At 34.9% G+C, this 19,689-nt stretch overlaps 2 protein-coding genes and 1 long non-coding RNA gene across 5 annotated transcripts; 1 reads left to right on the forward strand and 2 right to left on the reverse strand.

Annotated features, from left to right (window-relative positions):
- The first annotated feature begins 3,093 nt into the window (after positions 1-3,093).
- On the forward strand, positions 3,094-6,416 carry LOC146901813 (uncharacterized). The gene is made up of 2 exons (XR_015022795.1): positions 3,094-4,189; positions 4,750-6,416. It is a non-coding gene; the product is annotated as an uncharacterized LOC146901813 (long non-coding RNA).
- On the reverse strand, positions 5,042-9,564 carry LOC146901814 (HIPL1 protein-like). Its single transcript, XM_085735619.1, has 7 exons — positions 9,384-9,564; positions 9,094-9,254; positions 7,498-8,298; positions 7,178-7,394; positions 6,684-6,862; positions 6,067-6,308; positions 5,042-5,498 (listed from the first exon to the last, which is right to left on the reverse strand). Exons 1-7 carry the CDS (start codon positions 9,478-9,480, stop codon positions 5,102-5,104), a joined length of 2,094 nt encoding a protein of 697 aa, XP_085591745.1. The 5' UTR covers positions 9,481-9,564; the 3' UTR covers positions 5,042-5,101.
- Positions 9,565-11,539: 1,975 nt separating this feature from the next.
- ELF5 (proline-rich family protein) lies at positions 11,540-18,361 on the reverse strand. 3 transcript variants are annotated; one of them, XM_085735620.1, is made up of 9 exons: positions 18,107-18,361; positions 17,809-17,902; positions 16,884-16,969; positions 15,065-15,114; positions 14,907-14,976; positions 14,578-14,659; positions 14,066-14,472; positions 12,843-13,373; positions 11,540-11,956 (listed from the first exon to the last, which is right to left on the reverse strand). In XM_085735620.1, the coding sequence occupies exons 1-9, from the start codon at positions 18,188-18,190 to the stop codon at positions 11,723-11,725; spliced, it is 1,638 nt and encodes a 545-aa protein (XP_085591746.1). In that variant the 5' UTR covers positions 18,191-18,361; the 3' UTR covers positions 11,540-11,722. The 3 variants fall into 3 exon arrangements, with proteins under 3 accessions (XP_085591746.1, XP_085591748.1, XP_085591747.1); XM_085735622.1 differs by lacking the exons at positions 16,884-16,969; positions 17,809-17,902; positions 18,107-18,361 and adding an exon at positions 16,567-16,763; XM_085735621.1 differs by lacking the exons at positions 16,884-16,969; positions 17,809-17,902; positions 18,107-18,361 and adding an exon at positions 15,500-15,586.
- Positions 18,362-19,689: the final 1,328 nt, after the last annotated feature.

Here is a 19,689-nt window from a genome sequence, read left to right on the forward strand (position 1 = left end):
TTAAATTATGTTAATAATAATAATAGTAATGAAACTGAAAAAAATCAGAGAGAGAGAGAGAGAGAGAGTGGTGTGATTGTTTTGTTTTGTTTGGTTGAGGGAAGAGAGACAGTACCACTACCTGAAATTTGGTTTCAAGTCAAGTTATGTTAGATTTGCTGCCTTCACTACACTAGGTTAAATCTTCTTTTGTTTGTTTTTGTTTTGTTGGATCTTATCTTTTACCCTGTTTTTATATTTATTTTTTTTACAGCAGATATTAATGGTTACCATGCTGTGTTGGTAACAGGGGTTTAATATGTGCTCCTTTGAATTTTTGAAATTTCAGTTAGTTTGACGAAATTATAATGATACTGCGACTTGTGATTTTGATGAAGTTTATGTGTATGTTTAGATGAATGGTGAAATTGACAAAATCATGGTAAAAATTATACTATTTTGTAGCTTCATAAAATTACGATGGTTCACTTGTTTTTTTTTCTTTCTTTTCTTTCTATCTCACCTATCATTCAAATATAGCATTTATATAATCACAATTGTTTATTGTGAATTCCATCAAGTTCGATGTGAATTCAAGTTGATAAGAGATCATCTGATTCAATTCAACCAAGAATGTAAATGTTAGGATAAGAGATATATCAATCATCTAAATTACAACAAGTATGATTTTTTTTTTTTTTTTAAGAACAAATATGATATTTGTATACTTTCATATTTCCAAGCTTATTTAACATCTCATTTTATCTTGTCTCTTTTTATATGACATCATGATTGTTAATCTAGTTCAGCAAATGAAATAAAATGAGATGTACAGCAAACATTTTCCAAATCATAATCACAATCTGTGTTTATCTAGTTCAAATTTCTATGTCCATAAATGCAATCAAAAAGAAATTCTGCGTTTACACAGAGGAAAAGTACAGTAAAATACAAAGAAGGAAAAGTACATCTAATTTAGCCAAAGTGCAATCAATTATGATAACATTTAACTAGTACAATTTAAGTTAAGTTGGTTTGTCATAAAACTTACATCATCATTATAATCAAAGTTTAAAATCTAATTGAGACAGAAAATAAACTGAACTCCCATTTCATGTAAGTAAATTATTGAAACACTTATGAATGAACAAAGTTAATTCATCTAAGAAAAACGCTTTAGATTTTATTTTTTTGGAGATTGGTATACTATATGTAAAATTTATTTAAAATTTAAATTTATATTAAAATAATTAAACGTAAAAAATAACATGAAATAAATGATTGGATATTGAATATTGTTTCTGACAAAAATTGAGGTACCAAAGTGTTAAGGCTCTGTTTGGTAAACCCAAAAAAAGAGCTTTTAGCTCTTAGCTTTTAGCTTATAAGCTTATTTGACAAAAAAAGCTCTGTTTGGTAACACTTTAGCTCTGTTTGGTACAACAAGCTTATAGCTTTTTCAGGAGCTTATAAGCTATTTTTCAGAAGCTATTTTTCAGAAGCTACTTCAAGTAGCTTTTGAGCTTATAGCTTTTAGCTTCTCGTTTTTTCTTCCATATTTACCCTTATTATTCAAAGCAAAAGCTATCAGCTAATTTTACCAAACACTTCAACTAGCTTATCAGCTAAAAACTATCAGCTAGTTTATCAGCTAAAAGCTATCAGCTAGCTTATCAGCTATCAGCTAATTTTACCAAATAGAGCCGCTAATTGTGTTTTTAAGAAGAGAAAAAGTAGAAGCTTTAAATTAAGCATGCGTCTGACTATGTGAGGAAGTTTTTCACAAGAGGACGAAAGATGTTTTGATGAAGCATGTATGACTTTAATAATTGGTGAGTGAGTGAAAGAGGGAGAGATAGAAAGAGAAAGAGGGACCTCACCTCATAAAACTACAGTACTAAGTTTTGTTGTGTGTATGTGGGGGGCATAATGCATACTCCATGGGTGATTGATGTGTTGATCATTTGTACTAGCAAAACTCTAGAGAAAGGAAACATAAATAAAGAACAAGCATTGTAATATTACTTGGAATGACCACAAGTTTCATTTCCACTTCGTTGCACTTTTTATGTTTCCACTTTCCACAAACAAAAGATGAATGAATGTGTGTACTTCTCGTTGTTTGGTTTCTCCTTCAAACATGGAGTAGTACATACATGATGATCGGCTTAATATAATAGATGGAGCATAATTAAGGTTTGTACCCTTAACCACGTCTCGTCTCGTCTTAGTAAATTCATTTATTGAGAAACAAAACAATACTCCTAAAACGAGCTACTATATTTCCTTAAGAAGTGTGTTTTGCTTTGATTTTTAAAACGTAAGTACTAGACAAAATCATACATAATAGTATATGACAAGAATTATGTTTTTTGTCCAATTTCGTTGTTCATTAAAATCTCTATGTTTTTGAGTAAATCAAATACACCACATATGTCAACAAAAAATAGTTGTATTTTATAATTTGTTTTTTTAACACAACTTCATTCATTTGTAAAAAAACAAAAAACAACTTCATTCCTCCCTATTTTATTTTTTCTAATAATCATGCTTTTTATATTAAAAAGTATCTATCAATTTTGTCAATGAGTAATATTCGCAAAAAAAAAAATCTTCCGACAACTTTTAGTGGAGTTTCTTTTTAGTGTTTTTTATCTATAAGATTCAAATGAGACATTGTTTTGAAAGAATTTGAGTTCGGTTTTTAAATATTTTTATCTCTCCACTTTTAAACATTTATATTATATTTCTCAATTTTTTTAAAAAGTAAAGTAAGTTGTGTCAATTTTTCTAAACAAAAAGTACATTGAGTGTTTTACAACTTCAAAAAAGTTATACTCCCTCCACCTTTATTTATAAGACTTTTTTTTACTTTTTCTTTATCTCTCAATATAAGATAATTTGCGAAATTTCATATACATTAATGATTATTTTACAAACATACCCGATTTATTTTACTATTGAAAAATGCAAATATATTTTCTCTCTTTTATAATTTAAATAATTGTAGGGGTAAATATGTAAAACTAACAGAGTAATTTGAATTTTCCGAATAAATTGCATGTATTATTTTCTGAAAAAAATAGGAAAAGAGAAATTGATCCAAGTTCATTGTAGAAGATGAAGATAGAGGGAGAATTCAGATTATGTTATTCATGAATCTTGAGTTAGTTACAATTGAAGCCAAAGGCTTCTTTATATAGAGAGACCAACTACTACTGACTTAGCATAGCATAGTTAGTTTAGTTACAAGCTTAAGGGTCTGTTTGGTAGTAGCAATGTAAATGACTACTATCTCACTTACTCTAATACCTCCCCTTCAAACCAAACTGAGTTGCTATAGGATAGACTACTTTTATCCACTATTTTTTATGTACCTTTAGGAACTTCGTCCTACTTACCCCAACGAATTTTACATGCAGAATTTTCAGATTTAGTTTAAACACCATGCAACTAATGAGGCGGGAACTTTTTTCATTGCAACCTGCTTTGAGATTTGGCGAAATAGAAACGAAGATATATTTCAAAATGTGAAGAAAGATACTAAGGCTTCAGTTAACACTACTTTCTTATCCTTCTTCAATGGTCCATGCGCTTGGTCCCACTAACAAGCATCATGTGATTCATCAAGTTCGCTGGGGTTACCAAACATAATTCATTATCAAACACAATTTATATGAACTATACTTAAAGCTGCTTATATTCATGAGTAAATTGGAAAAATATTGGGGGTGCCGTAGCATCCCCTTGTACAGCTAGCAGTAGTAGCTTGTTTAGAATTCTAGTATTTGGAAGTTAGTTGATTTCTTAGTTTCATTTGCTAACAGTCTCAACTGTGCATTGCAGTAGTAACTGTAACTCAATGTTATAAATAGCTTGCAGTAAATGAACCGGTGGTTTTGTATTGGAAATAATCTCTGTTACTCGTGTTGATGGTCTGCAATCTTGAATTATCTGACTAGATTTGCATGAATGGAGATGCTCTATGAAACTTATACTGCTTCCCCCCTCCCCCTCCTCTCCTAAGATCACGAGTTTAGTCATTAATACTTTATTTATGGTTTTAAATGATTTTATTTCACGTTTGTACATTATATTTTTACTCTCCTGGTTTATTTATAGCCCCTTAATAAAATTGCCTTTGTAGGTACGGCTCTGGGAATTCCATTTTGGAGTGGTCTGTCCTTCTGATTGATGATTCAAATTGCAGGTATGCTAAACTTGGAATGGATTTGTATGAGCTAACTTATGCTATGTTATTATATACCATATTATGAAGTAAACAAATTGTGTATTAGCCTTATCAAATCAGTGAATACAAGAGGTATTTATAGACTGCTGATGCTGTACAATAGTGAACTCTAAGGTAGCATACAGCAGATTAACTTGACAGACAAGCTAACTCAGTAAATTGTATTGTTGACTTCTTTCATCTCATAATGCAATAGTCTGATCTTAATATATTTGGCAGTGGGTCGGTGAACTTTTTTATTCCACAAGCAGGTTCATCAGTATTCTTTCTCATTTCAGTTCATTTTATGGCAACTGATAAAGATTTGTCTGATTTTTTTTTTTTTTTGCAGCTGACTTTATTTGTGACCATGCATGTATAATAATTTTTCAAAATGATTTTGTGAAACTGACACATGTACTGAACTGAAGTTTTTTTGGCATGGAGATGATATACATGTCTAAATGTAGAGTATCACTTCATTCAAGTGTGTAATGATGGACTACAGTTGACTTAATTGTTTTTACTCTTCTTTGTAGGTCAAAAACATTACTCCGCTATAAAGGGTGGTAATCCTCCCTTTCAATGCAAATAATGCAGCTAAGTAGTGCCTATGAAACTTCCAAGGTCTCTAGTCCATAAAGCTCATGATCGTTTATTTCTCAAGTCTCAACACTGAAATGGAAAACATGTTGCTGTAGTGTTGTTGCATGCTTTATTGAAGATTCTGTACCAAATTGATATGACCAATTTGTAGTATTTTAGAATCTCCATCCACTTATATACTAGTTATCAAAAGGAGAGACAGAATAGTAGAAAGCAAGAAAGAACTTGTGAATAAAACATTCTCTTATCTATCAGTAATTTAAGAGTTATCATAATTAGCATATACTACATAAAACACATCAAAACCAACAATAAAGATGAAAGCTGCAGAAACATATATCCATAGAAGCTACTCAAATGGGTTGCATGAGAAGGAGAAGGAGAAGGAGGAGTAGTAGTTGTTGATGCCTTTTCCTGTGAGCAAGTGTAACTGCAGCGACTTGGACGAACAACTCGGTAAACACCAGAACTTGCAAGAATATAAACATCTTTGTTGTTGTCTTGCCCAAATGAAAAGATGTATCCAAGAGCTGGAAGGGAGCTACTGGGTGCTGAATCACACGGTATAGGAGAATCGTGTGCACAGCTGAAAGGGATTTTGCTAGTCGTGAAATTTCCACTATTTGAAGGATCTTCGGTGGCAGCCCAAAGCGCACCCGCGTAAAGATCAGCATACAGGTACCTGAAAAGCACCAAAGCGTTTTAAAATAAGTCCCATGGCAAATATGAGCAAACATCCACAGCATCAAGCGATTTGATGTCTATGATATGTGACCAAATCATGACCACAACTGAAAACACACCAACTGTAGTATTTGGTCGTGATTCTCTACAATGTTGAGGGTTGTGACATTACAATCGTTGTTGTGACTGCAATTTAATATCTTGACACCAATCAATGAGAAACAACTCATAATGTTGCACACATGTGTACTATTTGTTCTTGTGCAAGAGTTAAGTATTGTGCTGGATAAATTACAATTTGTTGTTGCAATCACTTCTTCACACCGTCCCTGTAGTGGACATGTAAAGCATGACCCGAGTGACAGAATTTAGATAGACTCTGAACTCATCTTAAAAATTTTGGTTAGGTATAACTCATCCATACAAATGCAGCTTGTAAGGTGAAGGGCGTCTGCTACTTATAACATTTTTTCAGACCACATCTTATTCTTTCTGTGACTCTCAACAACTTACATAATATGAAAAACCAGATGAAGGCCAAAAAGGAAAAGAAAAGGCTTCAGTACCTTCCAAACATGCAAGGATCAGTCATGGATCGATAAACATATCCCCCGGTAATTGATGCTGATCCTTCATTCTTGTTTATTTGGGAATGGTTGTATCCTGCTATGGGGGGAATTGGATTTATGGATTTAAGGGATGTATTTCCTCCAGGTGACTCTGTAGTAGTGAATGGATAGAGTCCCTCATATACACGCCAGCCATAGTTTCCACCTTTTGTGATGAGATCCACCTCTTCATAAAGATCCTGCAAATCAATTGTGTAACTAAGAATATTGCATTTCACTTTTTTCCTTGTAGAAGTTATTAAAAGTTTATGATTGAGGAAATTGACAACTATTTTAGCCTCAAGAAAGACGCATGCATTCTTTTTGTTCTCTTAAACGGTTATACATCCATTGAACTTCCTTAACAGAGAACTCGGTTGATAATGAACGAAGTAATGGTTAATGAAACTCGGTAAGTGGTTAATGAGTAATCCTATATTGCCGTACTCATTAACCAAACTCCATGTTTCATTAACCCTAATTTCAAACATCCTTAACTAGCGTTGCAGGTTTAGAATTTTTCAAGTGTACAAATATCATTTCTGAAATTTATTTTGAGATAAGCATTCACAAACCTGTCCAACATCTCCACAAAAAAAGTAGGAAGGTTTTTCTGAATCAAAACTGCATCGCCAAGGATTTCTTAATCCTAAGGCCCATATTTCAGGCTCCAGATCTTTATCTTCACTGAATGGATTATCCTTAGGAATTGAGTAGCTACCCCAAAGTCCAAGTTTACTAACTTCTGATGCACCTGAAAGGTTCATGATAAATATAATTGTCAATAGTGAGGAATTAAAAAATATTATCAGTACTCAATGAACTTTAAATGCTAGTAGAAACAGAACAACTAGATTCTATTCAACTATATGGCCAGCATTTGTTTGACCAATTATTGGTAGAACATTTTATAAAAGGAAGCGCACAAGCTATAGAGCTATGAAGCATCGACAAAGACAGGGACACCAAGCACAAAGCTAACACTAACATGTCAACACCGGTAATAGTTTGAGAAAATAGAATGATTGAATTGTTTGTGCTATATATATGAAGTGTTTGTACTACTCACTTGGAATGTTGTCTACATCAAGCCTCATAACCTTTCCAAGCAGTGATTTCTTGTTTTGGGAAAAATTGTATGGATCACCTGTACCTCCTCCATCTCCCATCATGAAGTATAAATACCCATCATTAGGTCCAAAGAGTATCTGACCACCGTGTTGAGATGTAAATGGGAGTCCCATGGTAAATATTCTTCTCACCTCAGTTGGTTTAGCACTTGTAGCCTGAAAATCCGATAATGATTAGATAGTTCTATTCTATTATATCCACTGAATTAAACACCTTATAGAAACTATTGTTTCATATGTATGGTGTAGAAATGCGTACCGAGGATGGCTGGGACCCGGTGCCATTAGCAGTATATTCTGCAATAACAGTTTGATATTGACACGGTTGAGCGCCATTACTAGTACCTATCTTTGATGGATCACAATTAACATTTGAATTACAAGAACATATTCCATTGCAGCCAGACCATTTATCTTTATTACAGTTAAACGAAGCGAAGAATCGGCCGTTGTTTGCAAAATTTGGATGAAACGACATTCCCATCATTCCAAATTGAGTATCAAAATAAACTTGATCAGTTAGATCAACAAAGGGACTTGATTCATCAAGCTCCAATTGTCCTCCTGATCCTTCTTCAGGAATAGTTGCCAACCAAACTTTCCCCATTTGACTCGAGAAGAACGCGCGGTTTGAGCCATCAGGATGAGCAACCATATTGAGATAAGATCCATTCCCAATTTTCTCAAGGCATAAGCCATGGGGAGGGATAATAGTCTCATTGTTACGTAATGCAACAGGTTCCCCCCCAAAGCATACTGATTGATTATTGGAAGCTCCACCAAATGCTTTACAAAAATCGTTTTTCGATTGCCACAGTTCATTCAGTTTGGTTGCATTGGTATTAGCTGGTAATCCACCTCCTTGACCTTGTAAGGAAGGGGAAAATGGTGAGTTTACTATTGACACAGTTTGACATGTATCCCATACTTCAGAGCAGAAGTCATGCACCGATGCCTTTGATTGAGAAGAATTTGCCGGAATGGCAGAATTGCAAAGCACGGGAACTGATCTCGGTGTGGATTGAACCGTAAACAGCTCGCCTGAATAAGGGTCACACCTCTACAAACAAACAAAGTTAGCTAGCTACATACAAGGCATAGGTAAATTGTTGAACTGAAAAAAAGTGGTTACTGGCAGGTTTTTGAAAGAAAAAAAAAGAAAAAAGAAAAAAAAGCTCTGCAACAACAATCTAAGTCACGATATAAAGGTTTTTGATGTCTCTGTAACCGTAAATGAGGCTGCATCAATCGCATAAGACTGTGATTCTTCGGAATGTTTAGGATCAAGACTGTGATCACAACTGCGATTTAAAACATCGGTTACTAGTATAGGTTTCAATGTATCAAGATCTCGTCCCAACCCACGTTGAGACACTGAAGGAGTACTACGCAAAAGGTCTAGGGCCCAATCTTTGCTACTCACTTCGTCCCTATTTATAAGACCCTTTGGAACTTTTTATGCATATTAAGAAAAGTTGATAGTCTAATTGATGTGTATAATTTGTTTATGACTATTACTAAATTACCTTTTGTGTATAAGTGTGTTCAGTTGACTTTTCATATTTCAAGACCAATTGATAGTTATTAATAAGGGATGTATTTGGAGAAAGAGTAATAGTATCTAGAAATTTGTACAGTCTTATATTAAGGGATAAACAAATCTTTTAAAAGGGTCTTATAAATAAGAATAGACAAAGCACAAACTAAATTAACCACAAACACTTTCCTATAAAAGAATATGATGCTGTCTCAAGCAATACATGACTATTTTTTGATATAAAAAACCTTGAATATATACTTTTTCTTTAGGTTCTCATTAAAATAAATAAATGTTTTAGGGATAAAAAAGACCTACCGCACAAAGTATTGATTTCAAAAGTGAGGCACAGGCAGTATCAGATACATTCATCTGTTGGAATTGCTTCTGAATTTGTTCATCGTGTATGGAATTGCAGCAAGTACTTCCATTGTTGTAAGGACAAAATTTGAGTGTGGTATTCAAGGTAAAGGGTGCCTCTACACACACACACACACACACACACACACACACAAAAACAATCAATATAAACATAAAGAAGATATACACATCTATAATGAAAAACCAAAAAAAAAAAAGGATGGAAAAAGTATAAAAGATATGCATACTTGAGTCAACACATAGAGGAAGTGAAGTTGAAGAATCCAAAAGTAGGAACAGAAGGGAGCAACATAACAAAAAACCTGTGGAAAGAACAGTCTTCATGGCAGGCGCCAAAGAATGAAAAGGTTACTATGCTAACAGACAAAGAATCATCTATGCTTCACTTTCACATAAATCTCAGAACATGCTCCAAATATCAATTTTCAGTTTTTGTAATATATTAGTAGTCACTTTCAAATTTCAATTTGTCACCCTCTTCTACTTCTTTTATTCAAAAATATATATTATATGGGCTCTCATATAGTTTTATAATTTGATCCAACCCTCTTGATGTAAGTGCTGTGCCCCACGGCCTGACCTTACCTTCCCTAGTTGACTTATTGTCCTTTAAATATGTATAATAAGATAAGATTACCAATGGTATGACAAACTCAACTTCTAGAGCTGCAAGTGGGTGTATGGATGGGAATACATGTGATGTTGGTTGGTTCATCCATGTATTTTGAAGCTTTATGTTATATTAATTAGTGGTGCACCACAGGTAGGTACAATGAAATATTAATATATGTTATACTGTTAAATATATGTGTGTGTTTGTGTATTTATTGGACTGTTTTTTAGCCGAGTTTCTAGCTTCTAACTAAGCACTAGAAAAACATATTCGTGTTCATATTCAATATTCAACGGATAGAATCCACTTGGGATTACCATAAAGTCAAATTACTCGTAAGTCAAATAAATACTAAAATATCAAAGGGGGGAGGAAAAACAATGGGAGATTAGTCACTTTAGTCTCTGAATAGGAAAGAAATCGTCATTTTAGTCCCTGAATGCAGATAAATTGCAAAATAGTCCCTGAATGTAGACTCTGTTAGTCAATTTAGTCCCTGAATGCAGACTCCGTTAGTCAATTTAGTCCCTGAATATAAACTCTGTTAGTCACTTTAGTCCCTGAAATTGACTAACAGAGTCTACCTTCAAGGACTGTTTTGCAATTTCTCTCCATTCAGGGACTAAAGTGACTAATTTTTTCCCATTCAGGGACTAAAGTGACTAATTCCCCGAAAAACAATGGACAAACAAATATATGAATTTTCTTTTCTATTTTTACCAAACAGACAAAGATATGATGAGAGAGATATGTAAGTTGAAATGAGAAGTGGAGTTCATTATTGGATAAAAAAATAACATTATGGGGGTAGTGTTTAGTCAAGCCAAGGTGTGCTCACGTTAGCAATGGCGTATGTATTGTATTATTAGCGAATATTCGTCTAACTGTGTGTTGGCAATGTTGGAATTCAACTATGTTTTGCAATTTTTCATTTATAGAATGGATAAACATGATGCCAAATTGCCAATGCTTCCAAATAAACAATCTCCTTGTTACTTATCAGTTTACAAATATTGAAAGCCGCAATTCAAACGGCACCCAACACAAATGATCAAATTCCAAATGATTCTTCAACACTCTCTACTAGACTTGATTCTCAACATTCTCAATAAATTGCATCATTCTATAGGGGATATTATGATATGAGATTAATGAAATTGAAGCAATTGGTATAAATAATAGAGTAATGATATTTTGACATCCATTTGATGACAACTTTGTTGACAACCTTGTTTTTATCACTTCTTATTGGTCAAAAACAATGGAGAGAGAAAAAGGAAGAGAGATGATAACAACTTCATGTGAGTATGAGAGATAAAGTTGTCCAAAAGTTGTCAAAAAATGGTTGTCAAAATATCATTTCTCTAAATAATACACCTAGCTATTTAAGTTGATTGACAAATACAATTCTCACGAGTACAAGTGAAATTGTTTCACATATTATAGTGATGTACACTCTTCAAATAATATAATTGTTATACAAATTAAAAAAGTAAAAATTACAGAAATATGCAAATGACTAGCTTGCCAGAATCCATGTACAAAACTTCTCGAGTACATATAGAGAGATCGATCACAACCAATGTTTAAAAAAAAATCTAAAATCTCGTTATGTTAATAATACCATTTACAGTGACAAGCCATTAAAAAAGTTCAATCATCATAACCAATATCTAAAGGAATATTTTTTTTAAGATATAATGTCAATTTTCCGTCAAAAAATAAAATAAATGTCAATTATAAAACTATAAAATAATAACAGTGCACCCATTTGTTTTTAGAAAAACCAGTACGTCGACTTAAACTAAAGAGAGCGGGCATGAATTAGAATTACACGACCTTTCAAGGTCTTATAAATACTTTATCAATAAAAACAAAAGAATTTGTCATTTGAGTGGTTCATTGAATACAAGCTACTTCGCACAGTCTCGCCATTTTGCTGCTTCGCCACTCTCAACCATCAAGTGCGCCAAGGGCTTTCATGTCCTCTAAGAAAGCTGTGTATGAGTCATCAATGCTTGGTGCTTTTGGAGCAGACGACGAGCTCACTGACTCTGCTTTTAAAATAGTTGGCCCAGGTGTCACAGAGACTGTCCTAGATGTTGACACTGACACTGTTGATACAGATGGTTTTGGTTTTGTTTTGGTCATTGCAGTCTCCCTTCTCACCCGCACAGATGCAGGAACCTAGTAAAAAAAACATGACCCAGACTATATAAGAGCAATTACATATACAAAGAGATCAAAATATTAACAAATGATGCCACTTTAAGTGGTCGTGGACAATTTAGGACATCTGTCAACTTAATTAACTGAGACATTACTCAGAAACATCTCTGAGAATTCAAATTTTGACCACTACCTAAAGCCAACTTTTCTCGACACTTGAATTTATATGCCCATGTAGCAGTGAAGTCAATTAATTATTTGGTTGCATCATCATGAGAATCAAATTGTCATTAATCGTTGATAAAAAAAAATTGGCAATAATCAAACGTGTAGATGTAGTCTCCATAATTAAAACAGTTTTGCAACCACTAATTTGTCCTAGTTTGTTTACTTGTTCACCTGTGCATTAGACATGGGGAACTGCTGATACAAACCAGAACCAACAGAGAAATAATGGAGCATTAAGAAATGGCTAATTTAAGGAATGGATCGGTAATACGGTATTGTTGCTTGTGCATGGAGGGGTTTACAGAAGAGATGTGACTCCGACTGCCATGGAGATATAAGCTCCTACAGAGTGCTACTGCTCTCCATTCATAATAAAATAACAGAATTTTCAAAATAACAGATCAAGTACAAAGGTTGGTGTTTACGTGCAAACAACAAAATTATTTTGGTCTGGATCAATATTAGCATCAGAATATTTACAGTATGTTGTCATTAGCTTATTCAGCCGTCTGAAAATATTAATATACACTACTGCAAGAAACTTTACTTGAGAAGACATTATGTTTCAAAACAATTTTGAACTAGGTGTACTTAACAGAGGTATGGGGAAGAATAAAACTCGAGAGCTGAAATAAATGCAAAGCTATAAATAAGAAAACAACTTGAATCAACTTACCATAGATGTGAGTTCTGGAGTGTGCTGAGCTAATGGCCTTTTAACAACAGTAGAAGCAGCAGATTTAACATATGATGGTTTCGGAGCAGGAAGTGGCCTAGTTGCCATATGATCCTCTTCCTGAAAGTTCGGAGGAGGACCAGGTGGAAGTGGTGGTCTCATCATTGGAGGAGGCCCAGGTGGAGGACCATATGGGGGCCTTGGGATTAGGGGGACCATCATTCCAGGAGGTGGTGCCTGACCAGGAAGTCCAATCACAGGTAAAGGAGGCCTCATATCAGGTGGTGGGGGTGGGGGTGGTGGGAACCGAGATATTCCAGGAGGCAATACATCAGGTACACTCGGGATTAATGTGGGTCCCGGACCAGGAAGCTGTTGCCTTGGAGGAGGAGGCCCAGGAACCAATTTTTGGATCTCCTGGTTTGACAAAGAATGCTTATTGTCAGTAGAAACTACAGCACCATCAAACTGAATAGCACCAGAATTTTGTGGCATACGACTTGGTGGTGGAGGGGGCGGAGGAAGCTGCACCTACATTTCAGGGTGAAAAAAAAATGTTATTTCCATAGAAGCTTTTGTTAAGATATAATAACAACAGGACAGATTTTCAAACTAAGAGCAATCAAAAGTAAGGTGTTCCCATTTGGGCATTTGGCAACTATGACAAGTGCCTAGTAGCCATATATGAAGCATGAATTGACAAAAACCTGTGGCATATGGTATACCTGAGATCAGATATCAGATAGTCATATACAAGCAAGAGACAACAGCATATACATATCAATCTTTTTTCAGCTTGAACGTACTTTGAAATGTTTAAAAACAATGAAAACTGGTACTGAAACAAACTAACACAGCAAAATAGACTAAAACTTGTCTGCAGCCCAATTACAACATTTAAAAGTCTTTAGTATTTCTAAACAAATGATAACATACTGATACTATTTAGTATTTACAATTATTTAGTAAACATACAAATATTTTCTTTAAAAAAAATATTTATTAAATATTTCCCTGCCATACTCACATCCTACATTTTGAAAAACATCAGCATCCCCACACTGAATCCTTTTGAATTAAAAAAAAAAAAAAAAAATGCCGACAACAGCACCGATGCTTCTAAACTTTCAATAAATACATACAATTTCAGGTCCTTTCATACTTATACATTCAGATAATGTCTTGAAAAAAAGCCTAAGTCATTAACTAAAAATGACCCTAACCTGACCAGGCTCCTTGGAAGATAGATTATCTGGCAATGCATACTGATTTCTCTCTTCACCTTCACTGGTGCCAGGTGGAGGTGGCTGAGACTGTTTTAGAGGTGGAGGAGGAGGAGGGGGTAAAGGCCGATTTACAGCTTGCTCTTTAGGTGGAGGACCAGGAGGTGGTGGCGGCAAAGGAGGTGGTGGTAATGATGCAGGCACCGCAGTAGTGGGATTTGGAGGCATGGGAGGTGGGGGAGGCAGTGGCAAAGATGCAGGTAAAACAGCACCATCAGCTGAACTAGCTTCGGGTAGTGGTGGTGGTGGGGGAGGTGGAGGTACAGCTAATACACCATCATCGAACTCTGTTGCCGAGGATGATGCAGCAGTACTTGACGAAGCACCAAACAAGGGAATTCTAGGTCCTGCAGTTCAGCATGAAAACTGATTAAATAAAGGAGATGTCAAAACAATATCATTTACAGATACATTATTTTACCAATCAAATATGAAAAAGAAGTTCGGCATACCTATAGGCGAATGATACATGGGAGGTTTCCCTGGCGGTGGAGCCCCGGTGGGATTTAATTGAGGATGGTAATAAACAGAGTCCTGTAGTAAAAATCAGTTAGTAACTCGAAACCATTTATAACACCTGGACAACTCTAGTTTTGTAAGAATAGGAAGAAGAATAAGAATAAGATGGTAATAAACAGAGTCATGTAGTAAAAATCAGTTAGTAACTCGAAAACCATTTACAACACCTAGACAACTCTAGTTTTGTAAGAATTAGAAGAAGAATAAGAATAAGAAGAATAAATACATAAACATGCAAACACAAGAAAAACTTAAATCATACCTCTGGCTGTGGGTGATTAACTCTATCTTCCTCTTCTGCACTTGTTCTCCTTTGTGGAAGCCCCAAATGACTGCTCAAAAGACATCCAAGGACTTATAAACTACACAAAAACAAATTGGGCATAAATTTGTACTTGAAAATAGTACTCAATTGCTCACCTGAACATAACAGGGGCCTCACCCTTCTCCCGCTTTTTCTCATCATATTCCTGTCCAAAAGATATCAGATTTAGATAATCAATAGGAACTATTTAATAAAATCATGCATACAGTTGACTGGAGCGTTCGAATTCAAGCTGAATTCAGTATCCTATGCTAAATAAAAATACAAATGCACAACACAGGCAGCTTCAGCTACTAACGCAAATATCAAACTCAATTCATGAATACTCTATATCCATAAAGTTCTGCTTTTTCCTTTTACCAATCAAGACTTGAATGTTCACCAAAAAAAATGCATGGGTCTGTCTAAAGTCAAAATTAACAATGACCCGTTACAAGTTTATTTCAATAGAAACGCATTGCAGCCTATGGCTACAAAAGGACAACCTTTTTACATTGGACCAAAAAAATATCAACAACACTACCACTTACAGATTATGATAAACCCAATACGTCCCTTCAGCTACTGTTAGTGGAACTTGCCTACGGAGAAGAATTGTACGTCAACAAAGTGCTTGTTTCAACTGGTTTCAGAGTCATGTAATTAGCAATCACTCTATACGGTATAACAATAAGTTTCTTAATTATGTTGAAGAGAGAAACAATTATAGACGATAAGAAACAAATAAATTTTTGCATCAGAACATGTGCTTGGTATATGTTCTCTTGGTTATGAGGTTGTCTTTATTTTTATTAATTGACAGCATCCCATTTCTGTCATACTCTGATCAACCAAGCAGTATTATCAATTGCGGAAGGCCAAAAAACTGTCATTCTAAGGTACCATTTCCATCATAAAACATCATAGTGTCGCCTTTCTTCGTAAATGGGCCATAGCAGTAGGCGAAAAAATCCACCACCGCCATCCACCATGGCCTGACAGCACTGATAAACTACCACTTAGAGGCAATGATAAACCTAAGAGGGACCTTCATCTACTCTTGGTGATACTTATCTATGGACCTTCAGCTACTCTTAGTGATACTTATCTATGGACAAGTATAGTACATTAACCACTCTGCAAGTTACAAATGGTGTTCAGAAGCATGAAAGTAGCAATACTTTATGCTCCCTCCGTCCCTATATATAAGCCTCCTTTGCATTTTTCACATTTCTTAAGAAACGCTGTTAGTGCAATTAATGTGTCTATTTTGTGTGTTAATATTACCAAATTGTCCTTTGTTTGTATGTGTATTAAATTTGACTTTTCATAGTTCAAGACAAGTTAGTAGTATTAATTAGGGGTATGTTTAGCATTAAAAAAAATGCATCTAGTAATTTGAAAAGAGGCTTATATTTAGGGACAAATTTTTAGTCAAATGGGTGCTTATATATAGGGACGGAGGGAGTATGTGATAACATTACGGCGAAGAAAAATGAGACAATTAAAAACCAAAAAACACATGTATCAGCAGACATATACAGTGATCAGTACTCTGAATTGGTGATTTAATGAGCTAATGACTATTTTTCATGTATTGCCAGTAGCAAGTTTCTACCTTGAAAGAACATTAACTGAATCTCACAGTATCACTATCTTTAAACACACCAGAATTTCCTTTACTTCTTCGGGTATGGGAAAGAAGTTTGATAGGAAACCCTCTGCAAACTTGATAGGCTCAGGGTATTGAAAAACGCCATAGTCTCATCGAGAGAAAACAGATATTGGCCTCAATAATCCAGAAGTCAGTTCTCACTGTTTTATCTTTTTTACATTCAAGAAAAAAAACAATTGCACATAACTACATAAAAATCTGAAAAGTAATGTAGAGGAATAAAAAGTGGCCCAACAAAACAGATATGTATGAGTTGTTACCTTCTGCTTCTTAATGACACGATTAAGTGTATCTTCTAGTTGCCTCTTTTTGTGCTTTCTTGCTTTATCCAAGGCGCCATCAGCCTCTGCAACAACAAACAGTGCGCAGTGGTTTTCAATAGGCAAAAGTATATAAAATGTCATCTCAATTGTAAGTTATAATTAAATTATAACTATACTACTAATGCATGCCAGGGAAACAACTAAAGGATTGTTATGTCCATACCACATTTTGGAATAAAAGTGGAATACTGGGGTAGGGATTAGGAACAGACTAAGAAGAATACAAAATGAAAAAGTCAGCAACTGTAGTGTATAGTATATTGAATACAATGTTTATTTATATATGAGAAACTTTATGTTATTTTTCATTATGTTTTTCATTGTTACGATTTGATAAGATTTACGGTTCTCTAAAATAAGCCTAGCAGTTCTATATTTGATTTGTATGATTAGTCCTACTCCCTGCAAATTAGTTTTCACAAGTTCATATATCGAACTGACTGTTCAAACCCAGACAACTACTAGAGTAATCCTTTTGCAATGCCCGGTACACCTTTTGCCAACATAGTGGAGTGTTAAGCTGGTTTGGCGGTTTAGGGAGGGAGAGACACAAAGTGGTTTGAAAGACGAATCCCTAGTGAGATTTCTAACCAACTATTCCCATTCCCATGTGTCACATAAGATTCCACTGTTCTGTCACATCAGCCTAGGCTTCTAAATTAATATTAAAACTAATAATATGAAGTATAAGGTTGCAAAATAAATGGCTTGCATTGGATGTCAGTGTAAAACTAATTTAAACAGATAGCGTATAATTGCTAATCTCTAAACAAAATTGACTATACCAACAAAAATGAGGGTGAAATTCCAGTTCCTCGGAATGCAAAAGCTAGTTAATAAAATAAAGCACTACGCAACTTACTCATCATTTCCAAATTCTCAATCTGCTTCTTGAGTTGATCAGGATCTTTCTTCAAAATCCCCACATCCCTCACTTTCTTTCTTTCTTTTTTATTCTGCAAACCAAAACAACAAAGCAAAAATGTGAACTTTAAGAACATAAATCAGTGATTAAGTCAGTATTTGGATAAACGGTTTAATTAAGCTAGCGTAAGTATGTATGAAAAAACCATATTTGCATAATTGAAATTCAATTTTGCAAAATAAACACTCAAAATTTGAATTAATTGTGATGAAAGTGAAAACAGATAGATAGTTACCCTTTTCAATTCCTTTTTGCGAAGCTCCTTTCGATAAGCATCGGTAGGGTTCATCACCTTACCGCCTTTCGTGGTCTTAGTCATTGATTACCGAAAACCCTAATTCTCACCCTTTCAGAAATTTCCTTGTTAATTTTATTGTTCCTCTTCGAAAATTCGATTGTTTGTTCCTGATGAAGAGATTTCAAATAGAGATAGATAAATAAACGGGGAACACGAAGAAGATAACACACGTGAGATTGTATCTTTTCTTCTACGTTCAATCTCCACTGTTAGCGTAATGTAATGATTCTTCGTTGTTTCTCACGGGGAGAATCACCCGAATCAGATCCGGCCCAATAAACCTTTGGCCTTATTGTTGTCAGTCTACCTTTCCCTTGTTTGAAAATTGTTCTTTAACCATTTTGCCCTTAACTGTGGTTAATTGTGGTTCGCTCTCCAACCGGTAGTTAATTGTTGTTGCGTTTTAGTAACAAAGAAATAACATCTTTGATAGAATTGTTGTTTTATCATTCATACATTTAATTATTCACATTGAAATAATTTATAAAAGAAATTAAATAAAGTTAAAATCATTAATTCATTAATAAATTTTGTCAGAAGTCGAAGGTAGAACATCAGAAACCTGCTGGATTGATGACACCGTTAGATGTACCAGAGTGGAAATGGGATAGTATATCCATGGATTTTGTGACAAGTCTGCCGAATACTCCAAAAGGGAATGACGCTATTTGGGTGATTGTTGATAGATTGACGAAGTCGGCACACTTCATTCCGATCAATATTAGTTTTCCTGTAGCTCAGTTGGCAGAAATTTATATTCGAGATGTTGTGGAGTTGCATGGTGTTCCTTCAAGCATTGTGTCAGATAGAGATCCAAGATTTACTTCGAGATTTTGGAAGAGTTTGCAAGAGGCTTTAGGCTCTAAGTTGAGATTGAGTTCGGCTTATCATCCCCAAACAGATGGTCAGTCGGAAAGAACGATTCAGTCACTCGAAGATTTGTTAAGAGTATGTGTACTTGAGCAAGGAGGAACTTGGGATGGTCATCTCCCGTTGACAGAGCTCACTTATAATAATAGTTATCATTCAAGTATAGGAATGGCACCTTTCGAGGCCTTGTATGGTCGGAGGTGTAGGACTCCGTTGTGTTGGTTTGAAACAGGTGAAAGTGTGGTTTTAGGACCAGAAACTATTTAACAGACTACTGATAAGGTGAAAATGATTCAAGAAAAGATGAAAGCGTCGCAGAGTCGACAAAAGAGTTACCATGATAAGTGTAGGAAAGACCTTGAGTTTCAAGAAGGAGACCACATGTTCTTGAGAGTTACTCCAACGATCGGCGTTGGTCGTGCATTGAAGTCAAAGAAGTTGACTCCGAAGTTTATTGGACCTTATCAGATATCTGAGAGAATTGGCACGGTGGCTTATAGAGTTGGCTTACCACCGCATTTATCGAATTTGCACGATGTGTTTCATGTGTCGCAGCTGAGGAAGTATGTTCCAGACCCGTCCCATGTGATTCAGAGTGATGATGTGCAAGTTAGGGACAACCTTACGGTGGAGACTTTACCTTTGAGGAT

Source organism: Medicago sativa, chromosome 8 (genome assembly GCF_051527215.1).
Source record: "Medicago sativa cultivar Bolivia chromosome 8, Bolivia_mono, whole genome shotgun sequence".
In the NCBI taxonomy this organism is placed as follows: Eukaryota; Viridiplantae; Streptophyta; class Magnoliopsida; order Fabales; family Fabaceae; genus Medicago; species Medicago sativa.